This window comes from Phoenix dactylifera, chromosome 5 (genome assembly GCF_009389715.1).
Source record: "Phoenix dactylifera cultivar Barhee BC4 chromosome 5, palm_55x_up_171113_PBpolish2nd_filt_p, whole genome shotgun sequence".
Taxonomy (NCBI): domain Eukaryota; kingdom Viridiplantae; phylum Streptophyta; class Magnoliopsida; order Arecales; family Arecaceae; genus Phoenix; species Phoenix dactylifera.
This window is the reverse complement of record NC_052396.1, coordinates 5188727-5207532: the sequence shown is the minus strand read 5'-3', so window position 1 is coordinate 5207532 and position 18806 is coordinate 5188727. Positions and strand designations below refer to the sequence as shown.

The 18806-nt window shown below is 38.8% G+C and overlaps 1 protein-coding gene across 12 annotated transcripts; it reads right to left on the bottom strand.

Moving 5' to 3' along the window:
* Positions 1-1123: 1123 nt before the first annotated feature.
* LOC103722054 (uncharacterized membrane protein At1g16860-like) lies at positions 1124-18183 on the bottom strand. Of its 12 annotated transcripts, none has more exons than XR_606411.4 (6): positions 17558-18151; positions 9646-9801; positions 3920-4131; positions 3603-3818; positions 1952-2037; positions 1618-1873 (listed from the first exon to the last, which is right to left on the bottom strand). XR_606411.4 is itself a non-coding variant. In XM_008812480.4 (5 exons), the coding sequence occupies exons 1-4, from the start codon at positions 17897-17899 to the stop codon at positions 3620-3622; spliced, it is 909 nt and encodes a 302-aa protein (XP_008810702.2). In that variant the 5' UTR covers positions 17900-18151; the 3' UTR covers positions 1124-1436; positions 3603-3619. The 12 variants fall into 12 exon arrangements, 8 of the variants coding, with proteins under 8 accessions (XP_008810702.2, XP_038982524.1, XP_038982525.1 ...); XR_606410.4 differs by having other exon boundaries at positions 1952-2027; positions 17558-18150; XR_606409.4 differs by having other exon boundaries at positions 1952-2069; positions 17558-18149.
* Positions 18184-18806: the final 623 nt, after the last annotated feature.

Below are 18806 nucleotides of genomic sequence, written 5' to 3'. Positions count from 1 at the left end.
AATCAATTAAAATATCATTACCATCCCACCCCTTTTGTACAAAATATCACAGTGGAAAGGGCATCTAAAAATAAAATGCAAAACTTAGTCCAAAGCAAAATTTTTAAGGATGATAAAGGTTGGCCATGGATTATTAAAAGAACTTGGATTGTGTTTATGTCATACACAAGGGACCATGGAAGGTTTCCTCAAGTTAGGGCCTCCATGTGAGCCTTATTTTGGCTACATGCGGGTCTGTTGCTCAAAAATATTGTAGTGGATTAATACTGTAAATAAACATGTTACTGGTTCAATTTTATGGGTATCTACCAATTTTCCCAATTGGGCATGTATCTTGGATGAAGAGCTAGCAATCTTACAAGTGCACTTAAAGCTTGGCATAGGCTACCCTGTAAATTATACCAAGATTTCTAGCTAGCTAGGCGGTAAGGGAAGAGGGAGCTAGCTTGGTACAATAAAATACCTTTTTGTAGTTTCATTCAGTGATACATTTATTGTTCATACTTCTTATTTAATATCCGGTAAGAGAGCTTTGATTGCTATATCTTTGGTGTTTTTCCGCTACTAATGTGCCATAAAAGGAAGAGGGCTCTCTGCAGCAAGGCGAAAAACTGTGCCAATCACGGAAAACCTTTTATCACAGTATTCGGGCACTTCCTTTTTTTCATTTGTGGTGATTTTGGGTTAGACCTAATTTTGTCCGAGGCTTTGAATAAGATTTGCCGAAAATGACTATTATTACGTATTAATTACAATCTATGCAAATCTTGGTTGGTTCCACTTGTGCGCAAAATGCCCAACTTTTATCAAGTGTGGAAGCCCTGGAAACTGGGAAATGTCATTGTACGACAAACACATTACATTTCTTACACAAGATACGTCTACCTACATTTTTCTTCCTGCTTTGTATCTCTTGCAATTCTAGCAATATATGTGTACACAAGAGGCAGTGTCTTACCATTAAGATCAAGAGTCCATCAATTAATGTAGTTCATTTTTCTATGATGAAATTAATGTTTGGTTCTTCAATTTCTCTTTCTTTTATGCTATTAAAATTCGGTTCTTAGCGATAAAACAAAGTAAATTTTGCACGTAGACTAAAATAAGGTTTCATAACATGCAGCAAATTCAACATGCTCTCTTTTTTTATCCGTAATTTCCGATTGATCCGTCCACGTCCCAACGGGTATAATTATCAAATGTTCTCTCTTACGCGCCCCCTCTGCAACTCCTGGGGTGGAGAACGTCTCTCTAGCGTTGGCCGGGCATGGAAAACGGGAAGAAGGATTCATCTTTTCTTTGCCTTCTACCATGGGCACCAGGTTGCGATCTCTTTATCTTCTTTAAACAATGATGGGAGTCCTTCCCACTCCGATCATTTTCTTTTGGTTTTCTTCATGACACGAGACTCGTGAAGGGGGCAGCTCAAAGGACTTCTGCATTGTAATAGTATATATTTTTATACCACACATTTAAGCAGGAGGACCTACTGTCATGTAAATAATTTACATTAGTTTCTTTTCTTTTTAGACCATTAAACCTGTATTCAAAACCCTTCCTCACTATATTTTACGTCCAAAACATTTCCAAACAACATTAGCTCACTTTATATTCCAATAACAACATTAACTATATTCATCAAGAAAAGGACAATAACACAGTAATCTGGAGCAATGCCTTCTGCAAATAGAGACTACTCTAAATCTGTGTAATGATATTAGCTTCCTTTTACCACAGATAAGCTTTTGTAAGTTTACATAATTGCTGAGCTTACCTCTAAATCCCTACAACGATGCTTGTAAGAAGCAAGTATAACTCAACCTCCCTCAAGGGATGGAGCTCTACCGGGAGATATTGCTTCAATTATGGAAACCTAAAAGTCATTAACTAAAATGAGAAATTAGAGGAAGTCTCGAATGAGATCTACAAAAATATCCAAGATGCGTTCCACCTGCTTGAATAAGTCCAATGCCGCCAGGCCATATTCCCACCAACACACCACGTCTTGCCCAGCCAGCACCATTTACCTGTTAGTGCCTTTAATTAGAATTTGTCAGTTGAACCTGGTCCTACAGATTGCAAGAAAACAATGTTAAAAAAGAGAAGTCCATTGCAGCTTGTTCAGAATTCTTTACACGCTTGTCCTGATCGTTATAATTTCATTTAAGACATTCTGATCCACTACTTGTACGCTGCAGCAACCTTTTCTTTTCAATCCAAGTATATAAGCCCACAGATCGTGCAGTTTAACAATGCCATACTTCATGCAGTACATTTACAAATATTTGGCATGATAGATGCATCAATTTAAAAAGAAAAACAATGTTATATCAACAAAGAGTCTCTCTTTTTAGTCAGCCTGATTGACAACTCGATCATCCTCAAGATATTTCCACAGAAAACACTACACCATCTTTTTGGGCACAACTTAGCGGGACAGCCAGGATTTGATCAAAGTTTGCTGAAATTTACCGTCAAGCTGTATCCAACTCTATATAATTGAAATTTTTCATATCATTTTTTTTCTCACTAATTCAGTCCAATTGTATTTTTGCTGCCCCACTTTTGTTGAGTGTTTCAATCTAAAGTTGAAAACTTCACCTCACTGGTCATCCATATCCTTTCATTATATATTGGCTTCTAGGATGCTCAGGTTCTTCTCCAGGACCAGCAGTAAACGGGATTCCAACATTCCTGTCCAACTTGCTTCAACATAAATTCGTATTTGAGACCAAATCTTCCAAATATGAATGTGTGCATGCGGACCCACATACACATACACACGCGTGCACATGCCACACACACACATTCATGTGCACGCGCGCATGTGCACATGGTCGGGCCGACCGAATTCAAAGTCATATCCGATTAGGTGAAATCAGAAGAAGGGGATCTGACAAGGTTGATCCGTACCTCTAAACTACTTGCAAACCAAAATCACGTAATTTAGAGACTCATAACCTCTGCATCAAGTGGTCATAAAGGGGCACTATATCATGTTTCCCTTATATATGAGACAAGCTACCAAAAAGTAATATGTTCGGAAAATGATCTGCTTTATCATCCATCATGTCTTGATTATATATGATAATTTTACCTCTCCCCTATCCATATACAAAACAAGCTACCAAAAATAATATGTCTGGGAAATGGTCTGCTTTAAATTCTAATTACATCCCTGAATCCGCATGCAAGTTGTGCTCAACACATCATAATGGGATTAAGTAACTTCTGCACCTTTGTTCTGTAAATTTTCCTTCCACAATTCCCAACACAATGTCCAACCCTTCTGTAGTTCTGACAATGGATACTATATCTTTTCTGCAAACAGATACACTAATGGACCATACCTCAAACATCGGCAATAATTGCATTACACAAGAAGTAAAAAGTGATAAAGGCAACAAATTGGTCTACTGCTGAAACTATTGGTCTTGGATATCCATGAAGAATTTGAGGATAGGGTCAAAAGGAAATTAAAAAGAGAAAAAAAAGATGGCCCAAATTTCACCTAATAAATCTGCAGTTCGGAATATAAATATAAAGTATTTGGAAACAAAGCTATTGAAACTGAAAGTGATATTGTAAAAGCAACATCTTACCAGATACTCAGCATGGCTCATGAAAGGCTTAGGTTAGTCATGGAACTATTCTTGCCAGATGACTTTAAAACTAGGCCATCAACATCAACAGCAAGAAGAAATTTTTGCAAAAGGCAACCTGTAGAGAAAGGTTCAGGTGGTGGAACTATCATGAGGACACCATTCTTTCTACTCAACATTCCCATCACAGTCAAAGAGTTTCCCTCCTTGATGTACCTGTCAGTTGTTCAAATAAAAAGTAAGAACTACAAAGAAAATTTCTACGACAACAAACATCGTAAAAGTCCTCCACTAAAATGATCTTAAATTCTTAATACCCTTCCTTGAGACATAACAAACAAGCTCCAGAAGACAGGCGTCTTCTTTCTAGCCATTTCTTCAAGATTGACGATAGTTCTCCATGTTTACTTGTGGTGTTGACAAGCATGTTTTCATCAATCAGGGGAATCACTTTTGAATTATAACCAGCTTTCACCAAAGCTCTGGTACCAGACTTCATATCTGTTATGTAAAAGTCTGTGGCAAACCTCTGCCAGAGGCCCAGAGATGTAGAACAACATGCAGAACACAAAATAGTCAAAATTGAGAAATTGCAATGATGCTATTGCTATCAATAAAGATGCAAATGCTGCAAGTAGCAACATCAAACACTATCAGAGTGCATTAACGGAAAAAAATGAGCTCTAGAATCACTTACCATTGTCTATCCAGTGTTTCCTGCAATTGAGGAAAAAGGGGGACACAAAAAGTGCTATCAAGTCATCAACTACGGGGACCATCTCTAATGAATCATGTGATCAGCCTCTTTTACTACACATTATATGCATGTAGATCCAGTCTATTCTGTAAGTTACAGTGCCCGAAAATTAATATCTTCCTAGGTTCACTCTTTAACACTTAATCAATTATATGAAGTATGAACCATGTTCTTCAACTTTAGAAATAAGTAAAGAATGTGCTTAAAATTTTGAAGACTATACCAAGAATAAAACATGCCAATTGAGAAATGACTGAACAAAAGTCCAAGGTCCAAGGTAGCATGTATCACTGCCACACTGTTTGTATACCATGTATACGACCCTGCACTAGCGCATAAGAGATGCATGAAAGACAAGGAATTGCTAAAGCATAGTTAAGATACTATAAAGATTGTTGAATTTTCTCCAACTAAGTTGTTTCTTCTTTCCTGTTTGAAGTTAAAAACATCTTCAAGTTCATTAAATGACATATAGCCAATCATAAATTCTGTCTTGTTCTCCTACAGGGTATTCAAAGTATGTCTTTTGCCTCTAATAGATTGCTTAAGTTTATAAAAAACAAGACATTCATTCTTGAAGAGATGACTTATCCATTCTCCTCGTAGTTCATCACAATAACCTCCAAATATTAGAATATTGCAAATCTCACTTTACACCTCTAATTTTCACTTTAACCTCCAGCAATGTTTGAAATTCCAGTTTTCAGTTTTGGCTGGGTTTGCGAGTCTCAATTTTAGCTGTTTTGGAAGTTTTTCTGCAAGTTTCACAGAAAAATATAAAACTTTATAAAAATAGATGAAGAAAAAAGAAGGCAAGAAACTAATTAAACAACATTTTGTAGTATTTTGTGTTATATAGGTTCTTTGCATGGTCTGCCGAACCGGACCGGTCCGGCCTGAAATCGGTACCCGAACAGCATGGAAACTGGTTTCCGGACAACGTGAAAACCAGTTCTAGCTGTTTTCGGGCCCGTACCAACCAATACGCATGGGTTCCAACCGGTACGCATGCGTACCGACTGTGTACCTATCTCGTACCGGCCTGTACCGGTGCGAACCAGCCGGTTGCACCGGTACCGGTTTTTTTTTTAATCACAGCGCGCGCTGTGGTGCCAGAGATCCCTCAGGGCAGAGCGCCCCGCGCCCGCCCGCGCATGGTTCCCTGCCCCGCGCGTTTCCATTAGTCTATATAATGTGTTTCAATAAGGATCTTTTCAGAGATTTTGGCTCATAAAGGATTATGTACTGAAGTAAATAAATATTTGATCTGAATATGATTGTACCACCAATACAATACTTAAAAAAACAAACATTTATAGCTAGTTTCGGCGGCTAATTTTGTCAAAACTTGCCAAAATCACCGATCTAAGGGTGAAATCAACTAGTTTCGATCAAAATTTACCGAAAATGCTGAAACCGATAAAAACTTGAAACTGGAGGTCAATTTTGGTTCAATCTTTACCAAAATGGATTGATTTCAACCTAAACTTAAACCTTGATCTTTATCATGATTTCTCTATGCTTTTTTACAAAATGTTTTTGTAGCACTTACCGGACCACTCTCTATGCCACACAAGAACATAATCCCTATAACATTTCATTCTTAGGCCCTTTTTCATAAGTTTTCAAAATTAAGCATGAAAACCGAGACAAAAATAGGCAAATTATTCCCTAGCAGGCTAGACCAATTTATAATTGGATGACTCGGACACCTCTAATGTTGATCCTCAAGGAGCAGACCTCCTAGAAGTTGCAGGTGATGCTTGATCATTATGGTAGTCAATCATCAACTTGTCATTTGACTTTTCTATCTAGATTCTAGAGTCAATTATCTATTGATGATGATGGTCTGTTCGGTGAATTATGTTATAAAATTGTGAATATCTTCCTTCTATGGTTGATGCTATGTTATCGTGGAAATGTTTATTTTATGGTCAATGTTATGTGATTGTAGACTTTTTCATCTTATGAGTGATGTTATTATATTTGATGGATGATGATATCTGACATTGGATTGTAGAACCTTACAATATATGAAATGTTGATATGACTTTGATGGATGATGTTTTATAGCTTTGCCTAGATATTTGTTATTATTTTTTACAGGACATTGACGTAAAATATTAATTTTGATATTGAGTAAGAAAAAAAACTGACGTATTTTAGCAGCTTATTTTGGGAACATAGCCCTCTATCCACTATGAAACCCCTCAACTGATACACATCCACTATTTTTTTAACACCTTGCCCCAAGATTGGCCGAATTAGACCGAACCACCCGGTGTGGCTTGTACCGAGCCAACCCGATGGGGAACTGAGTCGTTCGGCTACTAAATTTGGTTCCACCCCCAAACCGGCCTGAACGGGTTCCGAACCGACTGGTACAGGTTTCGAACGGACCGAAACCGGCCGAAAAAGGCCGGAATCGGACTGAACCGGCCAAAATAGACTAGTTGACCCGGTTCAGAACTTAGGCCGCTTCCCCTTTCCTTCTTTTGTTAAAAGGTGTTGGAAAGGCCGAAGGATGGTCTTTGATTCCCTCAGATTCAGAGATCAGGAGCAACAGTTCTAGTGGTCATAGATTTGTTGGCTAGAAAGAGAGTGAAGGATATGAGATCACCATTTATGAGACAACTACAGGATAGTCTTTGATTCACTGATGAGTCTCAGTTTATGCATGTTACACAAAATAGAGACCACGGTGCACGATCTGGTGGAGCGCGCGAGGACACTATTGCATATAGAAGACAGGCTCCTCAGGGTCATTCAGGATGGCATAATGCAGCTGCAGATGATCTTGCACGTGGAGTAAGATCTACAGACGTATCAAGTTCCGAATCGTATACTGGATCCTATTGTTCGCAGCCATAGGCAGCCTATAACCCATACAAATACGGATATGGTGTGTCTGAGGCATTTTTTGGTGGCTACTATCCTACGTAGTTCGAAAAATTTTATGAGTTGGATTTTGCTGCCGGCTTATTCGGATGGACCCTTCACAATCATTTTTTCAGCCATTTTATCAGCCAGAGGACACCTCTCACAGCTAGTGCTTCAGCGAGAGATCCAAAAGTTCTCGTAACCCAGAGCGCATTTTTTATGAGATGAACAGACTACAATGCCGCTTGGTTAAAAGGATAGCCTGATGTGCCTCCTAACTATGCTAGTGATCCGATATCTACGAGAGGCGTCGTCATTCGACGAGATTTTAGATACCAGTGTGTATGTTGTACTTTAAATATATGTAATTGATTGTATTATTTTATATTTTTTACCTCACTACTTGATTTAAAGGTATTTCATGTTGCTTTTTATAGCATGCAATATCTCACTAATCATTTTATGTTTTGCATTATTTTAAAACAACAAGATGTATCATTTAGGTTAAACTAGGATCATAGAAATATAAAAAAAATCAAGCAAATATAAAAAAAATTCAAAAAAATATCAAATTAGACTTAAAATTATTAAAAAGTTGAAAAAGATTAATTATCAATTAATTAAACTTGAAAAACTTCAAAAAATATGGTACTGAACCGGTACTATATCGACCCATCCGCTAACCGGTACAGATCCCGGTACCGATTCGGCGGACCTTGCCTTGCCCACTGCCACTACCACTCTTGTCCCCATCTCCATCGCTAACATTGCTGCCATTACTATTATCGCTACCACCATCACCACTTATGTTTTTAACAACAATTGACTGTATGAAATATGTTCATATTTTTTAAAAATTTAGAAAAAAAATAGGGTTTCAGTTTTCAGTTTTTTTTTTTAAAAAAAATGGTAGTGATGTTAGCAATCTTCACATAATGTTTGGATAAAGACCATCGCCTAGATCCCTTCAAGTGCTCAAAAATATGGGGTATCAACCAAGCAATGACTAATACATATCATGTGTCACATTACTGGAGAACACTATTATTCATCAATATGTAGAAGACTATACAACTTACATATATAAGCTTCTAGAAATATAACCAAGGAAGTAATCTTCATTCCAAGCTGGAAATTAAACACCATATACTTGCTTCCCTTCTTATGGATGCATAGTTATTTTTTTTTCCTTGGATCTTTAAATTTTCTAACAGCTATCAACACTTGCAAGTTTAGCTTCTTAAAGGCAAACGATATTTTGTGTTATAGAAACTTATCGTTCTCACAGTCTTGCATCCAAGGCCTTGAACTTCCACATTAAAACCTTAGTTAATGTGTTATCTTTCTTTGAACAACTCAACCCCCACCCCCATCCTCAAAAAATAGATAACTCTTTTCGCATTTAATGGGCAATTTGGTGTGTCCCATGGGCAACTCTCTTTTGCCCCATATTATGCCCGGGACTCGCTGCTTCCATCTTCCTAAGTATGAATAAGGCTTTTTGAAAACAATGGGAATTTCTAAGAGATCTGATGGAGATGAAAGTTGATAATCGAGAATTATTAGTTCTATTGCATGCACTGTTTGAATATTTTATCTAAAATATAACATTTTAGAGAAATGTATCATCCAGTTCATCCATCACCTTAGTAGCAAATTAGTTTCAGTAAAATGCCATCAAACCCTAACTAACTTAAAAGGGCGTAAAGATTGAAATTGTGAACTTCATCGCATAATCAAATCTATAAACTCTCAAGCAGAAAGATCAAAGCAGACCTCTAGAGATTTCTGTTTTGTGAGGAATGGATAAACAAACTCCTCAAAAATTCACATCAGAAATGATTATGAAAAAACAATTAGTATTTTAGAAGTATTCAAGCTAGTATAACATTTGCGAAGAAGTGCAGAGCTGGAATACAAGTGGCCAGAAAATCCAGAGATATGCAACACCAGGTCCCTTATTTTGGAGTTTGTCCTTTGGGGATAGTTGGTTTGTTCTTCTATTTCATTAGCCTTTGTTTGCCTCTTTGCTTAGTTCTGTAGTCTTTGGATATCTGCTTTATGTAATAGTCCTGCATCTTTAATTTACTTTGGGCAAGGCTACTTTATGGGCTCTACCAAGCTGCGGCTTATGTTGAGCATTTTCCTGTTTTACTGGCCTTGGCTATTTATAAATCACAATGGTATTCTCTTATGTCTCTCAATAGAAGGAAAAGATGCAACCAGCTAAAATCTACTGATAAAATCAGCATAGACACACATAAGCAATATGAACATATGAGATCTGTTATGCCACAGACATGTTCTACAACCATTGTTATTAACTGTTAACTCTAAAGGAATAGATAGAAGAGCATGGTGATAAGTAATATTAAACTCCATCAAAATGAAGAGTGCATATTGTACCTCCACATATGCTAAATTCCACTGGAAGAATTTACTGTTAGCATTTGCTGGCTTTGATCCAAATCCACAATATTCATACAGAAGTGTTGATGTATATGCACATCTTCCAACCTTCTCATATGAAGATTCAAGAGAAAGATCCCCACACGAAGCAAACTGACAATAGTTTTTTTTAGAGGAAAAAAAAAAAGAAAGGCAACTGTGACTTTCCAAACAAGAACAAAAATCATGAGAAAAGAATATCTTATGTTAAAACAACAAAAAAATAGGAAGAAAACCAACGTAAAAAAACCAATAAGAAAACACAAAATATTTTGAAGATTTTAAGAAAAATTAAAATAAACAGTACCACAAGTTGTTGGGGTTTTCTGAAGATTTCAATTGAGTCATAGAAAGATAAACTCAGAAAACATGCACATTCTACAATTGCATCATAATGTCCGATCCATCGAAAATTAAATGTGGAATCATCACCAACATACACAATTTGACTAAAGTGGTAATGACATAAGTTGACAGCAATGCCAGAGCATGTCATGCAACATCTGAAAAAAAAGGTGTCTTCAATACTACATAGCATGGGGAATTTTCATAGTACATTCTTTTAGTATTATTTAACATGAAGCTATCTCATGATCTTGACCGAAACTTCTGTTATACAACTTTCCTCCCAGAAAAATATTATATCTAAGGGACTGTTGTTTATTCACATGGTTTACAGCATATATTCATTCTTTTGTTGGGTAAGTTGGTAAAATTCCAAACCCTCAAGGTGTCCAAATACCCTTGTCAACATGCTGAGCTATGTGAACCCCTTGTACATGCCGATGATACCTCGGTGGCCTCTCTCTTCACCCTTTAGCATGAGTTATTGTAAGACCTTCCTCAAAACCATCGACCTATATCCAAAGGTCGCATGGTCACTTTTAATGCCAGACAAGAATTAAATTTAGTATGCCAAATGGAGATGTTACCACATGCCGATGTTAAGATTCATAGGCTTAACTTTTTCAAAGAAGGTCTCAATTAAAAAGGACATGCTTCCTTGTCGGATTAGTCAATAACAACATATGAGTCTTTCAGCTTTACTTTCGCACTCAATAATTTTGTTTACGTTCTGCATCAAACTACTTATTTCGTTCAAAAAATGGCGAGATTGTTTGTCCCTCCATATGTAATACACAGCTGCAGGAAATTCAACCTTCAAATTGTTTTCTAAAACAGCATACAACCTACAAATTGTTTTCCATAAAGTGCAAGTAACATCATGAATATTGTGCTTTACTTCCAGGACCTCGCAAAAACAATTTTCCATACCACATTGATACTCTCAGTTTATAGTTGCAGAACTATTGTGACAAATTAAGTAGGCAGAGGCAATCACCAGATCACATTTTCATGATTGACCTTGTGTTAGAAGTTCCTATTTCACTGCTCTCCAATTTAGATGGGCATGTTTCTCAATTCCTAGCAGAAACAACACCAGGTTATACCTGCTAACTGAAGGTCTTTATTATTTGATACTGTCACAGCAAATTGTAGAGAAGATGCCACAGAAATTTGGCCAGAAACAAAGATCCTGGTGTACATGTATGGACCTAGCTGATCCATAATTTGGCAGCACATCAAAGGGCAACCCAAAAAGCAAAGGGACTCAGTAACTACTCCAGACCTAAGTCAATGTTTAGCTGGCTATTGCAGATGAAATAAATTCTGAAGATTTGATAACCCAATTTTTTGACACAATGCTGACATTATTCCATGTTGGAAATCAAATATCTAAGGAGAGAACCTGAAATCAAAATCAATCAAAGATGCCATCAGATCCTGGCCTACAGCAAAATCAAATAATGATACGATTCTTTTCTCATTCCTTTCCATAAGGGTAAAATCTCCTTCTAGTTCAACGATGGGCGAGTACAGGCAAATTCAAGCTCAGGTTCAAAGGGTTCTACTCTTTAGATAGGGATGTTTTGCCATTTTCAAGCAATTTCTGAATTTCCTATACAGGGATAACTTGGATTACGCATAGATGGAATAGGAAGAAACTTTATCACCCCTTACTTTGTGACATTTGGTCTAAGGTTGATGAGTTGGATTACTAATTTGCTTCTCGTATATCTAGAGAAGGGAACCAAGTGGCCAACTGTTTGGTGGGATGTACAGCTGATAAGGAAAAGAAGTTCCAACAGGCTGATACTTTTCCTCCTCCTCTTGCTTCTCTTGAAATGCTGAAAGCAAGTGGTTGTGCCTAGAGATGGGCATCGGGCCGTGCCGGGCCCGGCCCAGGCCCACCGGGCCACAGAATAAACGGGCCGTGCCGGGCACGGCCCGCTTAGCCTAAAAGCTAAGCCCGGCCCGGCCCTAGGCCCGTGGGGTGGCGGGCCGTACCGGGCCCTGGCACGAGATGGGCCGTGCCAGGCACGGCCCATCACGGGCCGCGAAATGGGCCGTGCCTGGCACGGACCGTAAGGCACGAGACGGGCCGTGCCTGGCACGGACCGTAAGGCACGAGACGGGCCGTGCCTGGCACGGACCGTAAGGCACGAGACGGGCCGTGCCTGGCAAATTTTTTAAAAAATTATTAATTTATTAAAAAAATTTATTTTCATTTATTTTAAGGGGGACGGGCCGTGCCTGGCCCGGCCCAGGCCCGGTTCAGGCCCTAATGGGCCGTGCCGGGCCGGCTCGCGGGCCGTGCCGTGCTTGGCCCACGAATCGTGCCAGCCCAGGCCCTTATGGGCCGTATCGGGCTCGGCCCGCGGGCCAGAAATTCGTAACCCAACCCGGCCTCCTTGTATGGGCCGTGCTAGGCACGGCCCGTTACTATAGCAAGCGGGCCGTGCCTGGCACGGCCCGCTTCGTGCCAGGCCATGGGCGGCCCGGCCCAATGCCCATCTCTAGTTGTGCCCCTAATTATTTAAAAAAAAATCAATTGAATTAAATTGTTATTTCTCTACTTTTCTTCACGAGTTAAGTGTGACCATTGTTATCTTCTTGTTCAGCTGTGGATGAATGTGAAAAATTCAAGATTAGGTTAAGGGGTTGTACATCTTTAAATAGAAGTGCTTAGCCACCACAAACGGTCGTTGAAGATGAATTAAATTGTCAATTCTATGCTCCCTTTCGTAAGTTATGAATGATATTTCTTTTGGTTGATTCCTACTATATTGCTACTCCAACCTTATTGGCTAAATCTTCTTCCCCTACAAAGGAATCTCCACATGCACCAAATTCACGTACTTAGATATGAAATCTATTATCTGTTTTGCACGTGTTTCATAGACAATGTTTTTTCCATAATTCTCATTGATCAAACCTTTTTAATCATGCAAATGGGTTGGCCATTTTAAGATATCTACCTTTTTCAATTTCCACCAAAGGAAATAAGAAGCAACTACCAGAAATATTTCAGTGAGGCTGCCAACATCCACTTTAAGATTTAATGTAATGTCAGGGGCCCCTCTTTCATTGATCTAATAAAATTCTAACTAAGCAGTTTGTAGTATTTTCTTATTGAAATGTTTCCAAGAGAGAGTATTTCAGATATGAAAGATCGCAAATAACTGAGAAAGAAGCCATCCAGCATTCACCATGAGATCAAAGCACAGATCTTATCGAAAGGTGCAACCTGGTCTGGGTCAAACTGCACTGAATTTGACCCCACCTGTAGCGTCGGTCAGGTTAGGCCTAACATTGCTTGGCTGGGTGGGGTTTGGATTGGTAAATATCAACCCAAATTAATGCTGGATTGAGATTTGGTTGAAGGCTCAAGCAAACTGACCCAATTTTCTTCTACCATCCTCTTATACTGACCCACTCCAAATATGACCCTTCTTTTTCCTTCCAATCTACCCCATCCAACAGTAGCCCACGGAATATTTACAGAAGGTATCTTCCCCATCTGATCAAATGGATTATATTAAGTATCATTTAAATTTTAGAACCTGAGTCAATGTTGATAGACAAGATCCAAGTACAATCTTTGACAAGTTAAAGAAAAATAGACATTACCAGTTATGGTCCCAACTCCCAACAATCCAAGGTCCTATGAGGGGTAAATTGGGAATAGTCCTAAACTTTGGCTCTTTTTTTTTTTTTTTGCTACACAAAGTGGCTGCCCCAGGATTCAAACTCATGCCCTGCACTTGTCAATCCAAGCCTTTTACCATTGCACCAAGCAATGACCCCTAATTTTTGACAAGTTAAACTAGGAGAAAATCAACCAATGCATCAATCCCGAGTCAACAATCAACCTAAGTCATGTTTTGGCTTAGAAATTATGAAGTCAAATTGGGTTTGGGTTAGATAGGTTAAATTTTAAGTCAGATTGGATAAAGTCAGGGTTGGATTGTTTAGAACACAGATTGGGTATCGTCTATGCGCTAGCCCACTCCAACCTGCTTCAGTTGCACCCTTATTTCATTGGTTCCAATTTGTCTTCCAGGGATTACAATTTCACAAGATCCTCTTATTTAATTTCCTATTAAAGGTGACTAATGCAAAAAAATATAAAGGTTTGGTTGATACAGGAATTCCCAGATATCTGAACTATAGCCAAAAAAGCAAGTTTGCTATTCAAATTCTAGAAAGTCCGATATAACAATATGACATTTTTTTTAAAAAAAAAGTCAAATAAGAGAACAGAGTTAATCAGGTTGCACAATGTAAAAAGCACATGCTACTTTAGAAAATTATAAAATATTAAAAAAAAAGTTAAATGATCACAAGCAACAAAATGTGTGGGTAACAAGGTTAGAATCAGGTGCCAAAAAGATCCATCAATGCTGAATTTTGTAACTGGGAGCATAAATAGGCTAAATGGGACATAAGAGGAACATCGAGAATCGGATGTTGTATAATCCAAAGTTTAACCAGAAGAGATGCAATTAGTGAATGCACGAGAAGATGAGCACTTTGAGGTCATTTTATAGCAGTCAAGAACAAATAATTTATTGCATGCAAGGTGGCAATAACTCAATTACAGGGATCAACTGTCAGGGAATGAAATAAGCATTATAGGTGAATTTGCTTCTTAACAAGATTGGCACACAATCAATATCCAGTCTGTTTCAAAAAAAACAAACTGGTGTTAAGACAAAAGAATAAGGAGGTCAGAATAAGCATAAATAAAGTGCTGGTGCTACAAGAATAGAAATCTGCAAGGTTTGATGTGGGACAACAAAGACAAGTGTCTAATCAACAACTTTAATATTGATGTATTTTAAGATGTGAAAGCGGACCTATGACTTGTTTGCCAATGAATGGCTCAAAGTATATATTTATATGCATCAACAATTGATATGTGGTGGTTGATCTTAATCAAGACTGCAAATTAACCTAGTGGTTTATAAACAAACAGCTTGATAATAGGCTCAAATGAACATGTTCAATTAAGATACAAAATTACAAATCGAGCTTAAATCTTGTCTAAAGCTCAACTAGTAATTCATGGATAAGCCGAGACCAAACACTTTGGGATCACAAAAATAAATAGAAGCTTAGGCTTAGCTCAATACTAGGCTCACTCAAGCTCATTCAATTAAGAAATGGACCAAGTTTGAACACTTGCAATTAACCACAGCTTGAGCTCAAATAACCCTTTCATATGACAAGCCAAGCCTGAGCAGCATAGAGCTTGGCTCAGCTCAGCTTGTTAGCGGCCCTATTTGATATGTACAATTCTTGAGAATGCTACAAGAACCAGTTTAGTGTTCCATGGATGCAAGTTAATATCAAACGTCCATGCCTACAAATCACAACACAGAATTGCTGAATGATGAGATCATCATTACATGTCAAGCTGCAGTCCTAGTTCAATTGTGCTCGTGTTTCTTGTTGCATGTAAAAGTAGCTAGAGTATATGCATAAATCAAGTCAAGAGTGGACATGACTGGAGAGCAACAATAGCCATAGTATGACTACCCACAAATAAAGCAAACAAAAATAACCTTTGAATCAACTAAGGCAGAGAGATGCAGATCATGACCATATAATAACCATCAAGCTCAATATCAGTACCACCAATAGATTCAACAACACAAATATCATTCCAAGAAAATGAAGGAACTAACAGGTGTTGCATGATATGTTGGACAAAGTATTGAAAAACACAAAAAAAAAGATGGTCCAGAGATCTACAACAGATAATCAAAGGAGTGTAAAATAACTCCAAAAACAAATAAAAACTTCATCAACCATTGCTCAAAAAAGAATGCCTAAAAACAGGGCCTAAACTGGTCATCTAGGAGCTTAAAGTTCTTTAAATAATTGGGGAAGATGAATGACTGAAACAGGTTACGAGATAGAAAAATTGTTTGCAACAACAAATTGATTCTGATATTCTCTGCTCTGCGCCAAGATGCAAGAAAAGGGAAAGGGAAAATCATCAAAAAGAAATGGACTTACCATGCAAAAAATAAAAAAACATAACTAACAAGAATTGAAAAGTTCCTGAGTTATTACAAGACACATGTGATTTCTCTCAAATGAAGAACAAAAAAAATCTAGGAGTTCAATGATAGATTTGTGCTCCTGAAACAAAGTTAAATTTCGAAGTCCCTTAACATGATTAAGCTGAGTAGTAAAGTGTGACACCTAGCATCAAGGAACTAGTGGAAAACGACAAACCGGAAGAATAATCCAAACCTTGTAATTCATAATCAAGATATTTTATTAAAAATCCAATCCTGTATACAGGAAGAGCTCAAGTAAAAGATGCAAAAGCATAGGAAATCAGCATCCTTATCGGCATTTGGATAGTAATTTGACCATTTGCGCTGGTAAGTCGCCCAAAGCGGGAACTGCTGGTTTCCACCAATGAGCGGGTTAGAGGGAAATCAGAGCAGCTGTTTTCAGCAACACTACAATGTCATGAGCTTAGCTGATAGGTTGATCAATCTATAGGCTCTTGAGTAACAGTGGCATATCCAGAAACCAAGGGTGACAGAGTGAATTATATACCAGATTAGAATAAATGAACATCAGGAAAGAACCATAATGCAACTACCCACTTATAGGAGAACAGGAACAAGGTTTCTTTATTATGATTTCCACAGCAGAAGAATATTATCTTATAGAATACAAAATGGAATACAATATAAAGTGTGCTCATAAATGATGCAGGTGTGCATGGAAACTTAAACTATTATCCACCACCGCAAGAGGCCCAAGGATAACAGACATAACATCCATAAGCCTGGCCACCTTCAAGGACGCATCATATTTCAGAAGGTATGCAAACTTGTGTGGTTTAGAAGTATCTGAATATCAATTGACATCTTAAGTTGGAGACATTGCCCACATCGGGAACCAGCAACCATGGTTGTGAAACAAACCCAAAAATTAGTCAAGATTCTCAGATGCAGATTGATGTTTGAGAAGCACGATCTGATTCAAGCATCAGGAACCATGCCAGATGTGATAGACTGCAACATGGCCAACCAAAAACCAAGATTTACCCCAGTCAAATACCCTCAGTAGAAAGTCTTCACCCCGATCAATGGCCTTTTAGGGTCTAAACCAAACCCATGATACGCCTATATTACCCCAACAATTCGTGGATGATAAATAGTCTTCTCCCAGACTTCTTTGCTCCTCAAGAAACCTGACTACGTTTTGAATTCCAGCTCATTAAAGAACACAACAAACAAAAGAGGACCAAATCGAAACATCGAGGCTGTACATTCTGCATTTAAGGTCTCTACAGCCTTCACGGTAATATAAAAGAAATTTTTACCAAGAAATTTTTACTGCTTACAAGAAAGACGGGAAAACAAAGAGATATAAAAGCTGGCGGCGGATCAAAGCGCAAGCAATCCAAGAAACACGCTCGTCTAATAAAAATCAAGAAAACAACGTACCAAGAGTTGAAAACCAAAAGGAAGCAAGAACGAGCCTTTGATCATATTACCCCGGTGATCTTGATGAGCTGGCCGTCCCTGGCGGTGACGAGGTCGGAGGCGGGGAGGCGGTCGAGGAAGACGAGGAGGGCGCCGTGGTTCCGGAAGCTGGCGGCATTCCAGAGGAGGAAGGAGGAGGCGGCGGCGGAGAGGAAAAGTACGGCGGCGAGGAGGAGGGCGTTGTGGACGACGACGAGGATGAGGAGGGAGACGGCGAGGCCGGCGAGGAGAAGAGGGACAATGACACAGGGTACGGCGGCGGGGACCGGGGCGCGGAACCGGCGGCCGACGGCGGTGCCGGAGAGGTCGTTCATCCCTCCTCCTCCGCCCGCCCGGGTCTCGTTTCGGTGCATCCGCGAACGACGAACACGAGAGATAAAGAGAGAAGAGAGTGAGAGAGAAGAGGCGGTGGACGGGGTTTAATACTTCAATGTAGCTTGGGGTTCAGCGAAGCGGATCCCGGGCGCATCAACCATCACAAATAATGAATTCAGCTTTCTGCGCTGGTCGGTGGACGCTGACGCTTTCTGTTTCCGTTGGTATGCAGGGAAAAAGAAAAAGGCTTTCCGAAACCGACGCCATTCGGCCAACAAAACAAGGAAACAAATAAATAAGTGGTATTGATGGTTGTTTAGGATGCTAATGGTATAGTGACAAACGTCGCAGACAACCGGCCTGATGGCTTTAGCAATACTTAATACACCAACTTTACCATCAAATTCTGCCCACCGGTACGTGGGCGGAATTGGAGAGGTGGTAGCATATTAGAAACAGGGCTTTATTTTCAACGGAGTGGCCCAGATTCAAAATGCACGAACGTCGATTAAATATAGAAACTGAATGGCTACTGGTCCTCTAGTACTGAAGTGATGCTGAGGTGATGTACTCACACGCGGGTTCGCCGATGCTGATGAAGAGAGTATGAGAAACTTTCTATCTACATCGGACATTTTCTACTGAAAGAGAGGTCCAGTGGGGATTGCTACGCTGAAAAAACTAATTATTTCTTTTGGTGAGGGGCTGAAATCTTATTATAACTAGTTGTATCTCTCTCAAGAAATAGATGAATTGTGTTTTTTCTTTTTTTTTTTCTTTGAGCAATGCTAAATCAGAAAAGTTTTCCTGCCATGCAAGAGGATTTGTGTAGATCGCAATGTTTGATATGATACTCTGGAATAATTTAATATTGATTTTCCAAGCGAGATTTGCATACATAATGGGACTTGCAAAGTATCTTCCTCCTCTTTTTTTTTCCCCTTT